The sequence below is a fragment of the Macrotis lagotis genome, chromosome 2, assembly GCF_037893015.1.
Source record: "Macrotis lagotis isolate mMagLag1 chromosome 2, bilby.v1.9.chrom.fasta, whole genome shotgun sequence".
Taxonomy (NCBI): Eukaryota; Metazoa; Chordata; class Mammalia; order Peramelemorphia; family Peramelidae; genus Macrotis; species Macrotis lagotis.
In genome coordinates, this window is record NC_133659.1 from 314,333,350 (window position 1) to 314,350,834 (window position 17,485).

Here is a 17,485-nt window from a genome sequence, read left to right on the forward strand (position 1 = left end):
TCTGCATCACCCACTCCTTTCCTCAAACTCCCACAGTCTGGGTACAATTTAATAAAATTGTTGTCTGCAGGGTCACTCACCATAGACCCACAGCTTTTCTTCTCTGTTCTTCTTTGATCACTCCACAGTTTTTCTTCTCTGTCCTTCCTTGATCACTAGGGAATCCAAGTGACAGCCTCTGCCAGGGATCCCCAGTTATAGTGAAGGATGGGTTTCAGGTGTGAACTCACTAGGAATGGCAGAGGTAGTCACAAGACTGTCTACTCCTAGAAATCTCAAGTCTTTTAGGCAGGGCTTGCCAGGTGATGCACCACCAGCTTCTGCTGATAACCGTCTTGCTCATCAGTTTTCAAGGACTCCCTACTGCCAGCCCCTCTGATCTTCTATTATTCCCTACACATACTTCATGGGTTGGTCAAAAAGACTTTACACGAACCCATCCATGTTTTTGCCCACTGCCTTCCTCCAGCTTTAGCGCCATCATTGGAAGAACTTCTACCTGGTAAGATCAGCTGCTTCAGTCAGAAGGGACCTTTTCCCTCTGAACTTCTTAGAGGCAATCCTTTTCAACAGCAGTACAGAACGCATTCAATGTCTGTTAGACTCTACAATAACTTGGGGGCAGGGAAGCTCTCACAAACCCCCCCACCAGTGCCTTGTTTGTTGAAAGAGAGTGATCCCAAGGACCCTGTGCCTGTCTCGAGAGACCATCCCAGAGCTCTTCCACTTCCCAGAATGTCTCTTTTCTCACCACCCCTTCCTAGCCTAGCCCCCTGCCATCAGATCTCTGTCCTTCCCACCCTGCAATCTGGCTTCTTCTCAAACTGTTTCTGTCAAGGCTGACAACCCTCCACCCCTCCTTGTGAATTCAGGTTTCTCTCCCATCTCTTGATTCCAACTGTTTCTCTTTCTTTTGGGGGCTTAAGTGGCTTGTCCAAGGTCACACAGCTAGGCCATTATTAGGTGTCTGAGGCTGGATTTGAACTCAGGTCCTCCTGACCCCAGGGCTGGTGCTCTATCCACTGCGCCACCTGGCTGCCCTTGACTGCTTCTCTCTTCTCATACAAAGCTCAGATCCATCTTGGCTCAGGCCTGTATCATCTCTTGTCTCAATGACTGTAAAATCCTCCTAACTAGTCTCCAGGTTGCCTCAGGTTTCTTCGAACTCCAGGCTATTTTCCACACAAATGTCCAAATGATCTTCCTTAAGCCTATGAGCCCTCACTCAATCACCTTGGCCTGGTCTCTCCCCTCCCCTTGCAATGTGCTCCTTTCCCTGTGACACTGTGCTAATCCCTGCTACACTCCATTCTGTGCATGGTCATGGAGCCACTTGTCCTCTCTGGATGTTGGCAGGACGTCGGCTCCTTCAGAGCAGAGAGGGAAGAAGCATTTCCTTCATTCTCTGTCTCCTTCTAATGACCAATGGCTCTCTTGAGACCCTCTGGCTCCAGGACACTCTTTCCTCAGGACTTTTTCTTCTCAATCCATGCTGTAATCTCAACCCCTCCCACAGTGGTGTCCATTAGAATCTCTATTCCCATTAATCTTCCATCTGACTCAAGTTCCAATTTTTGCCCTGAGACCTCCTCTCACATTTCCTACAGTGCACTAGACATCCATGACTCCATGTCTGACCAGCCCCACAAAATGAACATGTTCTCTTCCTGAACACCAACCACTATGTACATCCAACTTTCCTGAATATGTGGGTGCATCATCTTCCCAGTAACCCAGGCTCAAAAATCTCTTCTCACATCTGCTGTATTGTCCAATTTTACTAATTAATTGTCAGGACCCTAGATCAAGTCCTTACTGCTCTGTCATCTAGATAATTAAACCAACCTTTAAACTGGTCTCATCAGAAAGAAAAGTGGACATAGACTCAAATTTGGGTTATGTTTCCCCTGAATGTGTGACACAGAATGAGTCCCTTGACTTCTCCAAACTGTGGCTTTCTAATTGTAAAATGGGGAGGGAGGGAGGTGTTATGGGGAACTGGTCCCTCCCAGCTTTAAATTTAAGATGCAACTGTTTTCTGACTCCTATTTTTGTCCCTACCATTCTAAAATGGCTAAAACAATCTTTCCAATGCCCATATCCAAACAGGTCCCTCTTTGCTCCAAATCCTTCACATCCCTATTGCCCAGCAGTAATGGTTCCCAATGAGTCTGTGTAGAAAGGTCTTTGAAACACCTGTATCTGTATATAAGAATGTGCCCAGGGGGGCGGCTAGGTGGCACAGTGGATAAAGCACCAGCCCTGGAGTCAGGAGTACCTGGGTTCAAATCCAGTCTCAGACACTTAAAAATTACCTAGCTGTGTGGCCTTGGGCAAGCCACTTAACCCCCTTTGCCTTACAAAAAAAAAAAAAAAATGTCAGAATGTGCCCAGCCATGTCCAAGCCCTAAGCATAAGTCATTTTAAGCAGTTTAAACATTCCAGAGATCTCTCAAGCTCTGAACTCAGCTCACTATCTTTTCCCCCTTTTCTGGTGAAGGCATCACCATCCTTCTAACCTCTCACCTCCTGCTCCTCAGCTCAGCCCCCCCCCCCCCCCCCCCTTGCTGAGCCTCCTGGTCAGTCTGCTCCATTTAAGTCTCTCCCACTTCAGTCAATCCTACACACTGCTGACCAGGTCACTCCAGGACTCCCCTCAGTCACAGGGTCCTCTATCACCTCAAAGATCCAATAAAACTCTTCTGTTGAGCTCTTTGATCCTACACAACCTAGCTCCTGACTCTTTGGAGACTCATGGGAGAGCCTACACACTGGGAGAGCCCACACCAAATCGCCAGTCTCCTCCTTTGGCGTGGTCCACCCCCCCAGGCCTGGAATGCTCTCTGCTAACCTCTACCTCAACAATCCCAACCTCTTCCTTTAAGAAGCAACTCAAGCCTCATCTTTGGGGCCTTTTCTGATCCTCCAGTGGTTAATATCCTCTGTCACCCCAAAGTCCTTCCAGTTTAACGCCTTTGTATCCAGGCACATTTCTTCATTGCAGAATTCTGCCCTGTATATAGTTTTATGCAGACACTTCCCATCTCTCCCTTTAGATAAAGGTTCCTAGAGAGTAGGGACTGTTTCATTCTTTGTTTACTTGTCTTCCTGGCACTGTGCACAATGCCAGACTCATTGTCATAGATTATATTAATAAATGCACTTCTACATAATTTGAAAAAGAATGCCTCTGTGCTTGCTTGCCTGAAGTTGTAATTCTTTTGGCTGTAGGGAGTTTCCAATGAAGAAATTTTCTTTATCAGTGCAAATCTGGAGTGAGAGAACTACCTAGATGCCTTAAAGAGTCACACAGACTCTCTTAGGATCTGAACTCAGGTCTACCCGACTGAACTGGTTCAGTGAAAAAGGCACTGGAGCCAGAGGATCAGGGTTCAAATCCTGCCTCTGTTAACTGCAATCTGTGTGATTCTGGACCTCAGTGAAATGGGGCTGACGTCCCTGGTGGTGGGTGACTTGCCAGACAGTGCGTCCAGTCTTGGTCAGCTGGCCTTCCACATTGTAAACCCCTTTCCTACAGGCATCTCCACTCTCAAAAATACGGGACAGTCCCCTCCCACCCCTTCATCACAGATTTTTCTCCCTCTTCCTAACAGTGAAGGGTAGGACCACTCTCCAGGCACCCAGGCTTCTCAGTCCAGTTTTTACAGGTTACTGGAAATGGGACTGGAGGTGAAGTCCATGGGTTGGGCTGTGAATCCTGCTGGTACCTGCCCAGGAGCCCTCTATGGATGTGGGGCTAAGGCCAGACCATGACTTCAGGTGCAGGGGCCCAGCCCAGATAGAGGCTGCCTCAAGTGGGCTGAACTGGAATAGGTCAGAGCTCCAGGGAGATCACAGAGGGATGTGGCCCACAAGTAGCCTAGCACTTCCTGCCTGGAGGAGATAGGGAGATTAAATTCTTTGAAAAGTATTTTTGAAGACCAATCTCTTCCACACCCTGTGGGACCCTTAGGCCAATCACCTAACTTCTCTGATTCCCCCTTCATCTTCTCCCCTCTCAGCTATCCTAGGAATAGCTCATCCCACATACTGCACAAGGCTACTCTTCCCTATCCTCTCTCACTCCATTCATGTACTATTTTCATTTACCTTCAATTCCCCATCCAATCATCTCAGGCTTCAGTGAATGACTTAAGTCATTCCCATGTCTTAAATGCACTACACATTCCCCTCCCTATCTGAAGAAAACCTGACCATCCTTCAAGAAAATACTTAGCTACCACCATCAACAGAAAATGTCTGCCTGCTCAAATTTTCCTAGAAGACTCTGAATATTCTCTCCCCTGATATCTAAATTGGAATCTTATTTATTGGAACCCAGGCTGCAGCCTCCCTTCAGACTGGGGCCTCCCAGAAAACAAAGGTGCTGTCACTATTTACAAGCCCAGTGACTTGTGCCTAAAAGTGCAGAGGAATAAACACCCTTCCAACAACTTAAGAACACTGTTGTCAATAAGAATTAGAATTTCATTCTTAAAATATGTATTTGCCAGGACAATTACCCTCAAATTCATTGCCAGGTTTCTCTATGTCTTTAAATATAGTTTATTAGGTTTTCACAGAAATGTACTTTCAAAGATTTCTAAGGGAGAAAACAGGGTCAGAAGTAATTTTAAAAGTAGTTTGTAAGTTAGAGCAATACATCTGCAATATCACTGAGAAGTAACAAATTCTCGATCTGCCTCTTCTCTGCTGAATCTTCATTAGTAATAGTGCTAGTATCAATTTAAGGAATTAGTGGGAAAAAAGGTATGCACTTGACAATCTGAAGTGACCTAATATTAACAAAACATAATTATTCTAATATCTTTTATAAGTTGTTCATTAATCTTGCTCATTATTTCATTACAGATCAAGGCTAACAATATCAGATCAAAAGAACTTTAAATGGTCTGCCCTCTTGGAAGCTCTGGTTTATAATTTAGAACACATATAAATTCTTTTGGATATTAGTTAATAAAAATAACATACTTTGTTTTATGAAATGGTTAAGTGACAATTGTTTTTGAGGAAATGCTAAGTATAACATTTTTTTTCCATATAAAAATGTTGTGGTTCAGAGTAATGGAACAGGAGATAGACTAGAATGATCATGCTACAGGACTGAATATGGTTAAAGGAACTGGATACATTTCCCCTAGAGGAAGAGAAAACACAGGGCAGGCCATCTACAAATACTGAAAGACTGTGATGTGGAAGAGTTGAATTAAGATTTGCTCCCTTGCTTCAAAGGCCAGAACTAGCAATCATCAGTTGAAGAATAGCAAATGTGGCTACATGTTAATCATGAGTCTAAAAAAGAAACGGTGGCCTTAGAAAGTGTGGGGTCCTCCCCCAAATGAAAATCATCAAGCAAAGACTTGAAATGGTGGAAAGAGGATTTCCATTCAAGTATTTGCTAGACTTTGGGGAGTCTGAAGTTCTTTCTAGATAAGATCTGATGAATAAGACTCAAGCAGTGAAAATTCTAACCAGTACAGGGAGGGTGGACATATTTCAGTAATATATGACAAAAACAAATAGAGGTATATACATCTTAAGGATTTATCTCTTAATATCAATAATAATAATAATAATAATAAATAAGTAAGTTAAACAAATAAATGAAATCTCTGCATTAAAGTTTGCAAAAAGCTTTTGGATTCTCATAATAAACCCTATTATTATCTACATTTTACAAATGAAGAAATTAAATAAGAATAGGCCAGGGTCATATGGCTAGTAAGTGTCTAAGAAAAGATTCAAGCTCCTGTCATCCTGAATGAAGCTTATTTTTGTTAACTAAACCACATTCATGTGAGGATTATTCTAAAGTAAATTCTCCTTCTTGCATATTTCTAGTAAGGACAATGTTGTAACTAAATCTCTGCATACAGTGTACAGCTTTGAAAACTCAAAGTGGTTTTAAGACATCTTAAACTTAAAATACAAGAAATGCTTCTCTTCTTTTAGAAATAAGAATACAAGGAGAGGTTTTTCATTCATTTGCTCCAACTCAAACAGCTACAGATCAAGAAGAGAACACAGGGGGCAGCTAGGTGGTGCAGTGAATAGAGCACCGGCCTTGGAGTCAGGAGCACCTGGGTTTAAATCTGACCTCAGACACTCAATAATTACCTAGCTGTGTGGCCTTGGGCAAGCCACTTAACCCCACTGCCTTTAAAAAGAACAAAAAAGAATAGAACACAGAACTGCAAATTCTGCCTTGTACTTAATAACATAATCTGATGGGATGCTCAATGCTTTAAGAGTCTATCTAGGACACTCCTAAGAGGTAACATATCAAATTTTCCAATAGAGAAGACAATTTATTACTGACTAAACTTCAAGGAAAAGAAAGCTAATGGGTACTTGTACAATAGAAGCCAAAATCAACAACTTGATCTCCAGTTAGAAAGCTAAATCAGGATTTTTCATTGTTTTAGCAAAACTTAAAAAATCAGGATGTCTTTTCAAACAAAAGCTTACTGTGTAAGTTGAAGGATGCCAGGAAAGAAGGTCTGACTTGTAGGTAGTCAAACGCCAATCTTGCCATTCATACATTGTTTCTACTTATGTAACACTACTAAACTTAGGTAGCCCAAGTCAGATCACAACTTCTCTACATTGTGAAATGGGGAGAAACCTGCTGCTTCAAGAGACTCTTATAAAAACAACTTACATAAAAAGAACCACCAACTCATTCATTAGAATGAGATCTTTATAGATTAATCTAGAATCATGTTGAATAAATTCATCATTTCCTACATTCATTTGGAAAGATTTTAAGAATATAGTTAGCTTTTTAAAAAAATTTTCACCAGGATCAAATGGCCAATTTTACATTAAAAGTTTCAGCATTTTTAGTGAGAGTATCTGAATTAAACATGTTACTCTTGGTGAAGAGCAGACATAAGTACAAACAATGAAAAGAATAATGCCTCTGATGATCTCTATAGATAAGAAACAAGTAATTATAGAGGGGGAAAACCCAAGATTTTACTAGAAAAGCAATCTCAGACTCGAATACACACACACACATAACAGAAAAACACTGAACTCTAGGTCATGGGGCTGGAAGCCTAGTTATTTGGGGTTTGTCACTGCATGATTTGAGTAAAACACAAACTTATCTTTCTGTTCTACAATTTTCTCATAAAAGGAAGGCACAGGGAATAGTGAACCTCCTTTTAAGTTCTATGATCCACTGATCATATTTATGATTTCTATTATGGATGGAGGAAAAAAAATCTAGTTCTGTTGCAATTCTTATAGAAGGATGAGAGTTCAAATGTGCTGAGGGCACAAAGCTCAAATAAAAACCTTAAAATTGAGGACTGTGGAAAACAAATGGAATCATCTAACAAAAATAACGGAGGATAAACCCCATAATTCTTATGGGGAAACAGGGAAAAGTACTGGACACAATAATGGCTGGCTCCAATATTTGCTGTTCATACTCTAGGCAATGGTTAAGAATGTATGACAGACTGGAGTATTCCTTTTCTAGACCAATGATTGCTGGAGAATTCATAAACAAAAAAGGAAAAGAGAAGATCACAAAAGCCAAAATAGACAATTTCTATTATTAAAAAAAATTAAGCTTTTGTATGAACAAAATAAATGTATAAAAAATAAGGAAAGAAACATCAAATGGGAGTATGAGGGAGCATCTCTGATGAAATGTCTGAAATCCAAGATATATAGGGAACTATCTATCACAAATACCCAGTCATTCTCCAACAAGTATGAAGAAGTGCAAGATTGCAAACCATCCCTAATCATATAAAAAAAGCTCCAAATCAAAGATAATAAGAGAAATGCATGATGAACTAGCTAAGGAGACAGGAGAATGAATTCTGGAAGAGAGTGATTGACAGTGACAAATTCAGCAGAGCAGTCAAGAAGAGTAAGGATGAAGGAAAGAACAGAAGACCAGGAAATGAAGGCATCTCTGGTAACTTTGGCAAGAACAATTCCAACGGAGTGATGAAGCCAGAAATCAGGCTGCAAAGAAGTGAGGAGTAAGAGAAGAGAAAGAGTACAAACGCCTTTTTCTAAGAGTATGGATGAGAGACAGAGGAAAGAAACATCGGGAGTTCTCAGGAGGTGAGGGATACTTGGGCACATCTTAAAACAATAAGGGAGGAGCGGGAAGAAACTAAAGACCGCTGAAGCAATCAGAGGAAGAATTCAGGAGGAGATGGATCAAGAAGCACGTGTGGGGAGGGCTAGCCTCTACATGGAATAGAGACATCTCATAATCTGAGACAGAGGTCAAGGGATTTTGAGAAGTGCAATAGAGAGAATTAATGTTGAATAGATTCAATTTTTCCAGCAAAGAAGTAAATTCCTCACCTATTGTGGTAGATAAGGGATAGGGGCAAGGAAAAGGACTGGCATATCAAACATAAGCACTTGTTTCTGCAAAAGCACTGAGTCTATCTTTTTTGCAGTTTTTTAAAAACCAAAACCCAAAAATAACCTATGCTAGAGTTTGGCCTAAAGATAAATGTAAAAGGATATTCTCTGTTTATACCAACCACCCTTGAATAGTTACAATAAAAATCTAATTAAGAACATAAATATCTTGTTATTTTGGATGGAGAAACACACAAATGCTCTATGTGCAATGCAGATTGGTATTTGATAGTAAGTCAAGATACTACATTAGTCTCCATTTATGAAGTACATAATTGTTCTTTTGTTTTGTCTTAGAATAGCTGTTTAAATAAAGAGTGAAATAAGAGTCAAACACCCTTATTATGGTCATTTAAAACTCAGTCCCATACACAACCCACAACAAATTAGTGGAAATGAGGTGGAATCTTCAAAGAATGTAGCCAAGACAAATGTTCTATCTGTATCCAAATGTTTCCAGTTCTTATGAAGAGTAGCTTGGATTTTCAGGGGATGATCAACAAAAGGCAATTTTCCCCTTCTCTATAGTTAGGTGACTCATATTTACTAGGCTACAAACTTGAAAAAGATTTACCAAAAACACACAAACATATAAACAACCTAGGACTCTAGTTTTTTCAATCATGTAAATATATTGGCTTGAGAATGACTCCATAGACATTATTTGATATATATATGTGTGTGTGTGTAAAAAATGAAGAAGCATTACCTCCATAGAGATTCGTCTGTGTATCCGGTTTCTGAGACAAACGCCTGTGGGAGACTGGACTTCATCTGATGAAGTTCCTGAAGCTTGGTCACTTTCACCATCTGATCCCATTTTTAAATTTTCATGAACAATATCTGAGCCAAAAAAAAGAAAGCACATTATTCTCCTTAGAAGATGGATTAAAGCTCTCATGCAATATGCTTTTAATCATTACTAGTAAAATTATAATTTATTTTCAGTTAATTTACAAAAATTAAGCAATGACTTTTTTAATTTCAAGAATTAAATAGGTACTTCATTAGCTGAATACTAAAACATTATTTCTCAACATAATTCTAATTAAAAGTTTAGTGGTATGAGGGTCTAAAATGCAGGTTTTACAAAGGATAATTTCTAGAGTATTCTTTTTACATTGGAAAAAATGTTAGATAAATGTTTAAAAAGTAATGAACTCCTTCCCTCAACATTATGGAAAATAAAAAAAAAAAAACTGCACACTTCTCCCACCCTTGCACATATTAATTCTCTTCTGATTTAACTTCAATAGCTGAAACAAGGAATGAATTCTCACCAGCCTAGATTTAGATTAGTTTAAATTCAATCCTGACTACATCAGGGACCTGAAGAAACCTACTTTGCTGCTCTTGTTCTTTTCAATGCCAGCCCTACTGATGTCATCTCCACCTGCAGACCCTTCTTACCTTTAACTGCTCTCCACCAGCAGCGTTCTCCCCACTCCCTCCACCTGTCTTTAAGGTCACTCCTGCACACTCTGACCAGCTCCGTGGTGCATTCTCAGCCCTCTTCAACCCCAATTCTTGACTGTATGTGGCTCTACTGACAACTCAAGCTCCCTTAAAACCCTCTGGCTTCTCTTTCAGATCCTTTCATTCCTTGGACTGACTTCCTGAACCATAACCATGCAGGCCTCAAAGTTCTAGCCTCTGCCCTCCCCCCTCTTTGCTCTTGGAAGGTTTACTCTGTTGCAACCTGGACACCAATTATCATCTCAATATAAGGACTTTCAAATTTCCAACCTTGTCACTTCAACACATAGTCCTATATTTCTAAAAGTTCTGTTTACATTTATTTTAAAAAAATTAGCTCTAATTAATGCTGTTAATAAGTAGATGTTTTTATTCTTTACAAAAGAAGATATGAGAGATATGTGGAACATCTCAAGTGCTTTTAACTGTTTCACAAGGGTTTTCCCAAATAAAAGACAAAAATACACTTCTACCTCCACAATAGTGGTCACCAAGTTTTATTTTCACAGATCATTGCTCAGAAAAAAAAAATAAAGTAGGAATATACATGTTAGTGACCCAATAACAAATATTTATTAATTCCAGTTAAGAAGCACATGACTCAAGAATAAAAAATCATAAATACATTCAATTTTTAAAATTGTTCTGGGCAGCTAGATAGAGCACTGATCCCAGAGTCAGGAAGACCTGAGTTCAAATCTGGCCTCAGACACTTAATAACTGCTTAGCTGTGTCACCTTGGGCAAATCACTTAAATCACCCTGCTTTAAATAATTTTTTTAAAAAGTCACTATGCTCTAATATGTAATTAAGCAAAACAAATTTGGTAATTCACAACTTTGGATCACTGAAGAAATGAGAAAATTGTAACTTCATAGGAAAAGATCTGCTTATTTCTATTTACTGAAGTCAGCTAGATAACCATAAAAATACACTTTAAAAATTTTTTTAAAAAGCAAATGTGTGTACATCTATTTACATATATATATATATGAATCAATGAATATTTAAAATGCTTGCTGAATGTTATTACTTTCCCCTCCATTATTACCTGCTTCAATCACTGTCATAATCTCCTAATAATCCTTCTTATATTCACTCAATCCCTCTTCAAATTCATCTCTCAGAGCACTTTCATACTTATCCTTTCTTATACATGGATCTGGTCATGGTGCTGCTTTGCTCAAATATTATCCTTAGCTCCCTATTACCTAGTCACTATACCTTGCCTCCTATTCAAGGATCTACACAAAACAATGTCAATCTATTTTCAAATTTCGTACAACTTTTCATGGGCTATATGTTCTAGTCAAATTAGATCTTGAATTTTCCTTTAATGTTTCTATTCCAAGCCTTTGCTCTCTGCCTACTATGCCTAAATACCCTCTTTTTTCCTTCTTCATTTAATTCTTATCCACCTTTAGAAGCTAAATGAAGATTTCCCTGGCATTTCCCATTTTTGACTTTGAGGACCCTCAGAGTATATTCTGTCCTCATTTCCTTAACACTCCTAGCACGCACTATAGTCACCTGTTATATGTGTCCCATTTCATGAGGTGTCAGTAAAGCACATTTGGGCAGAAATCCCATTTAATCTAAACTTTACACCTCATCCAACACTTACCATGCTTTTCTCTACAGTAGAGATAACGTATTAAAAGTGAAGGAAATTTCGGTGGGGTGTGGGGGGAAGGAAGCAAGATTGGGGGAAAAATTGTAAAATTCAATATAAATTAAATCTTTCTAAAAAAGGAAAAAATAAAAGTGAAGGAATTTATTCAGAAAACAAAGGTGCAACCAATAAAAAATGAAATAAAATTTTAAATATTGTAGTTCTCCTAATTTGTACATGGTATGGTAATGCATGTTTATGTCTTTTCTTTGATCCTTTTCCCATTTTTCACATCAAATGTTTTCATTAAACTCCTTTCTCTAAATTTGTCCAAACATCTTTTAATTTTTACATTAGCTAACTTTGCATTTAGCAATATAAATCCATTTCTTTTTTTCCTAGAAAATGTGAATCCAAATCTCAAGCAAGATAATAAAATATCTTATGCAATTTGAAAACACACTTTTAATCAAAGAAAGTTTCATTAGGAGATCATCTTAGCATCCTGGAATTTTTTAATATATATATATCCTGTGGGGAAAAAAAGGATGGATAAACAAAATGGAAAGATATCCAATTCTGAACCCAAGGAAATGTGTTATCTGGGCAAGATCACTGCTGACCCTCTCTCCCAATGAGGGCCCCAGATAATTCTCTGAGTTGCTAAGCTGGAGAAGAGTTGGAGATGTGAATCCTCACCAGGAGCCTTCTACAACAAGGCAATCACTGGTCACATGAAAAAAAATTCACAAAAGAAAATAATTTCTATAAAAAGCAAAAAAAATCATTATTAGACAGAAACTGCAACCTGACATTAAAAACCTCTCAAAACTAAATGTTATAGATTAGAAGCTGATAGATAGCTTCAACTGCCAACTTTTCCTAGCCAGAAGCATCTGACCTTAAAACAAATTTATGCAATTATTCTTTAAAATTACGCTGATAAGAATGAGTGGCAAAATCTACAATTTTACAAACTTATAGCTACCTTTATTAATTAGATTTGTTTCTATTTAGAGTTACAAGAAACATTAAACATAAAAAGAATGAAAAATGGCCTACAGCCAAGTTTAATAGTCTAATAATAACAAAAAAAATCAGCTTCTGATCCTAAAGTTTACTCATAAATACTAATGGCTAAAAAGTTAAATTATACACACATTAATATATTTAGAATGTAAATATATAAAATGTGTATATGTACAATATATAAAAATATGAGACTATATAAAAGTATGATCAAAAAATTAAGATGGAGCTTTTTAAAAATCTTTCAACCTTTTTATACCAACTGGTAGATCTTTGGTTTCTGATCATTGCTTTAAATACTTGTGGAGTTTTTTTTTTTAACTAGCCAACATTCCAAAATGTAGAAAACTGATTTTGTAAATGAACACTACGAATTATAAATGAAACACCCAATCTCTCTTACAGTTGTTCCTATGGTTATCTTAATCCCAGTAATGAATTTCCAAAGCTTACTTTGAACTCAGTAACCAAAACTCACATATTCAATGTGAATACTTATTCTTAAGAAATCAATCCACATATCAATAGTTTCCAATAACTAATTTTAGCCCTTTAAATGGATAAAGCTATTAAAAAAGAGGAACTATTTGGTGGAAATCTTTCAAGGATGTGTTCTTGCAATCCCTAGGCCTTCTGTTTATCTCCCACCAAAGTTCTCCTCCAATGTCCCAGAGCAGATATTGGGAGGCCCCCATGTCTATGCCCTCAGAGCACCAGTTCTGATAAATCCTAGGAAACTGGAAAGTCAGCCAGGCTGGGCTCAGAAGACTCCGGGCCATTGAAAGGAGTAGCCAGGCCCATGGAGTCATGGGTAACTAAAGTCCTGGGACATGACACTATCCAGTGATAAAAGGGGGATGATTTCAAGGTGACCTGGCCTGCACAGCATTCTGCTGGGAGTGCCTCTTAAAGGGGATGCATCCTGCCTTCTTCTGCAGTCCAGTGGCTCCTGGACCCATCAGGGCCGGCCCATCTGGCCTCAGCCTAACTTCCTGCTGGCCCCCTGCAATGGGCTGGGAAAGGAGCTCATCTGCTGCCTTGTTCTGCTTGACGAGTTCTGTTGAATCAACCAGTGGAGCTGCATTAAGGGTAGACCGCAAAGTAAGAATAAAAGAGCCACAATCAATTACCAAGTCTGCTTCCATTTCTGGGCATTGCCATGAAGGAGCCGAGACTGCCCCCTATCACACTGTGTGGTCTCCGCAGTGGGGGCTTCTTGAAAGAGCCCGTGTACTGGTGGAGGAAGGAGTGCATGCTGTGGGACGCTGGAGGCCTGCCATTCTTCACAATGGGCTCTATCATCCCCGGGGGCCACAAATGGCATTCCATGCACATCCCAAGATCCAGGAACACCGCAGAGGAATCGAATAAGTGAACAAACAAACAACAAAACAAAACAAAAAAAATAAAGAAAGTTACTAAGCAAATCTCTATAAATAACTTATTTTTTTTCAGTCTCCATAATGAACACCTAAATGCTGACTTCCAAGTTACAATTTCTGAGAATGATTCTTGTTAACTTAATTGTCTATTTCTTGGTCAAGTTATTCAGGAAAATTGGATAACCAGCTTATTAAATCTTCCCAGGGAAGTTTTATTTCCATTTTAAAATTTAAGGCTGCCTTAATTAAATTTTTCTTAAAAAAAATCCTATGTATTTTTTTATTTCAAAATTAACCAATACACATTTGTGAATTATCTACCCAAAGGATTAACATGAAGAAAGCATTCTGTGAACTTTATGAAAGCATTCTAGAAATGGGAGTTGTTATGACTACCACTTGGTGCTACCTGGTGAGGCTAGGCTGAATTAACACTAAAGGAGCTAGAGCAAGAGTCTGGAAGAAGATGTGTGTATCTTGTCTTGGAAACTAGACAACAATGCAAGACCACAGTTACTGGATACAAACCAAAGGTTTTTGATTGTTGTGAATGCCCAAAACCTTTGTATTAAAAAAATAAAATTATAGAACTTTGGCCAACCAGTAGTGAGGCCTTCATGATTACATGTTTAATGGAGCCAAATATATACCAGTTCATGACCAACAAGGCATTTTAAGGAGCCAGCTTGAAATAACAGCACTGACAATATCAACCACATTGACAAAGATAACAACAATAATAATTACAATGGTAGCCTAGTAGCACTATGGATTGTGGGTGAATACTTTTAAAATCTCATTTTTTGGTCATTTTATTTCAGTCATGGTAAAAAACAAATGTGCAGATACATAGATACCAAGGAATATTCTTAGTTGATTCCATTAAAGACAGCTTTTGGTTTAGCAATGCTAGTGACAAATGTAAAGAATAGTCCAAGGAAATCAAAATTATAATTAAGTTTAAAATTAGTTTGTGGACTCTGATCAGAGCTGCTCAGTCTCTGGTCAACTCAGGTCAGAGGTGGGCTTGGGCAGGACTTCGAGAACTAAGTCAATAGAAACGGTAGCTCTATGTGGTTGTCAAAGGGTGGCAGACTCAAACAAGGATGCCCAGGAAATAATAAAAGATATGTTTTTAATTTTAATTAAATATTTTAATAAATAGAAGGTATGAGGAAGAGAAATCCCTATTTCTAGTCTAAGATTCAGCCAACAAATGAGAAGTATTTTCAACACTTGCTTCTCAAAATTTATCTGTTTTTTTATAGTCAAGAAAGGTAATTTCCTCAAAGGAAAATGCAATGTCAAAGTACTAAGGCTCAGGATGACTCACTGAAGGAGGAGAGCAGCTGGTCAGCAACAAAGTCTGGGAGGTCAGGATTCAAATCCCTGACCCCCTTCATTTCACTCTCAAAAACATGCCTAAATGTATGGGTAAAATGAACAGCCTGGAACCATAGAAGATGAGTTTTGTCTGGCCAGACCAACAAGATGCCTCAGGGAGAATGGAAGCAGAGGTGGCACCTGACGCTCCCAGCCTGATGATCCCCTCTGGCAGTATCTATGTAATGTAATAACATTAATTGTTACAAGAGCAGGGGAGCATTTCTAAGTATTTTAAGGTCTGCAAAGTGCTTTACATTCTGTCATCTCATTTGACCCTGTAAGGTAGGCACAACTATCACCCTCATTTTGCAGAGGAGGAAACCGAGGTCCAGAGAGGTAAAGGGAGGCATAGCCAAGGGAGTTTCTGAGCCTCACTGGTTCCAAATCCAGCTTTCCACTGATTGTGTTGATTACCTTATTTGATCCTCCCAACAACTGACCAATCAAAGAACAATTATTTGATGCCTGGGTGTCGGGCCCAAAGCTAGGGACATGGGGATATGAATAACTCAAATGACATAATCTTTATTCTTAGGAAGCTTTAATTCTAATAAAGAAGATGGCAAACACACACACACACACACACACACACACACACACACACACACACACACACAGACAAACACACGGATACAAGTGAAGTCAGCAAGCATTATTTATCAAGCTCCTTCTGAGTGCTAGGCACCAGGTTAAGTGCTGGGTATACAAAGAAAAAAAAATTCAGTCCCTACTCTCAAGGAGTTTACAAACCAATGGGGGAGATTCTGTGCAAACAACTGAGGATATACACAATAAATACATGGAAAGCTGGTAATCCCAGGGGAAAGGCACTAGCATTAAGAGATCAAGAAAGGTTTTTTGAGAACAGGAGGTAGGAAAATGTAGAGTAAGCAATCAAAAGCAGTGAAATGTGAAAGGCATTAACTCACCCATTAAACAGAAAAAAGGATAGCAGAATAGTATAGAAACCAGAATGCAACAAGAACCTGTTTACAGAAAACAAACTTGAAACAGAAAGACTCACAGAGTTAAAACAAAGGGCTAAAACAGAATTTATTATGCTTCAGCTTAAATAAAAAAAGGCAGGAGTAGCAAAGCAAAAGCAAAAATTTAATTGAAAAAGATAATCAGGAAAACTACATATTGTTAAAAGATAGTATTACCTCATTGTCTGTACTAATACTTAACATATGCATCAAATGGCACTAAATTTTTTTTCAAGATGAATTATTTGAGTTGCAGGAGGAAATAAGGCAGTAAAACCATAATAGCAAGGAATCGGGGCGGCTAAAGTGGCACAGTGGATAGAGCACTGGCCCTGGAATCAGGAGTACCTGAGTTCAAATCCAGCCTCAGACACTTAATAATTACCTGTGTGGGCTTGGGCAAGTCACTTAACCCAATTTGCCTTGCAAAAACCTTAAAAAAAGGCAAAGAATCTCTATTTACTTCCATAAGACCAATGTAAGCATAAAATCAACAAATTAAGGAGATGAACAGAAATTTAGAAAAGTTAAATGTAGTAGGGCTCCAGAGAATACTGAATTAGAATAGAAAGGAATATATTTCTCAGCTGACCATGGGAAAAGCTTTTTGGGGGAGGGGGAGTACAAAGAAGGGACAGAAAATGAGATTTTAGCTGAGACTTTAAGAAAAGTCGGGAATATAGGAAGCAGCAGTAAGGAAAGAGAGCATTCCAGATATGGGGGTAATCAGAGAAAATATCTAATCTTAAAGAGAATGGGGAATCAGTGGTGCCATGATCAGACCAAAACTTTAGGAAGATCAATCTAACAAATTAGATGAGGAGATAGCATAAAATGATCAGGCCACTGGCAGGGTCAGAGGAGAAAGAAGGCGTAAAAAAAAAGATATTACAAAGGAAGACTCAATAGAACCTGCTATGGGGCTGTGGGGGTATGCAAAGGTGAGACTGATACAGAGGTTGAGGGACTGGTGACTGGAAGGATAAGTAATAGGAAAATTAAGAAAAGGAGAGGGATTGTGGGGGAGAAAACTGAAATCTACTTATATGGAATAAATAGGAAAAGAATATAAATAAATACAAAGTAGTGACTTGGGGGCGGCTAGGTAGCACAGTGGACAGAGCACCTGCCCTGGAGTCTGGAGTACCTGAGTTCAAATTCGGCCTCAGACACTTAATAATTACCTAGCTGTG

At 38.8% G+C, this 17,485-nt stretch overlaps 1 protein-coding gene across 15 annotated transcripts in view; it reads right to left on the reverse strand.

The window, feature by feature from the left end:
- Nucleotides 1-17,485, reverse strand: part of CDK17 (cyclin dependent kinase 17) — a 166,764-nt gene that overhangs the window by 73,838 nt on the left and 75,441 nt on the right. For all 15 annotated transcript variants that reach the window (XR_012476257.1, XR_012476255.1, XR_012476256.1 and 12 more), the window contains 2 exons: nucleotides 13,669-13,833; nucleotides 9,131-9,264 (listed from right to left, as the gene is read on the reverse strand). Coding sequence is in view for 3 of the 15 variants with exons in the window: in XM_074226624.1 (XP_074082725.1) it covers nucleotides 9,131-9,264; nucleotides 13,669-13,833 (299 nt within the window). In the remaining 12 variants the exon portion in view is untranslated. The remainder of the gene's footprint in view (nucleotides 1-9,130; nucleotides 9,265-13,668; nucleotides 13,834-17,485) is intronic.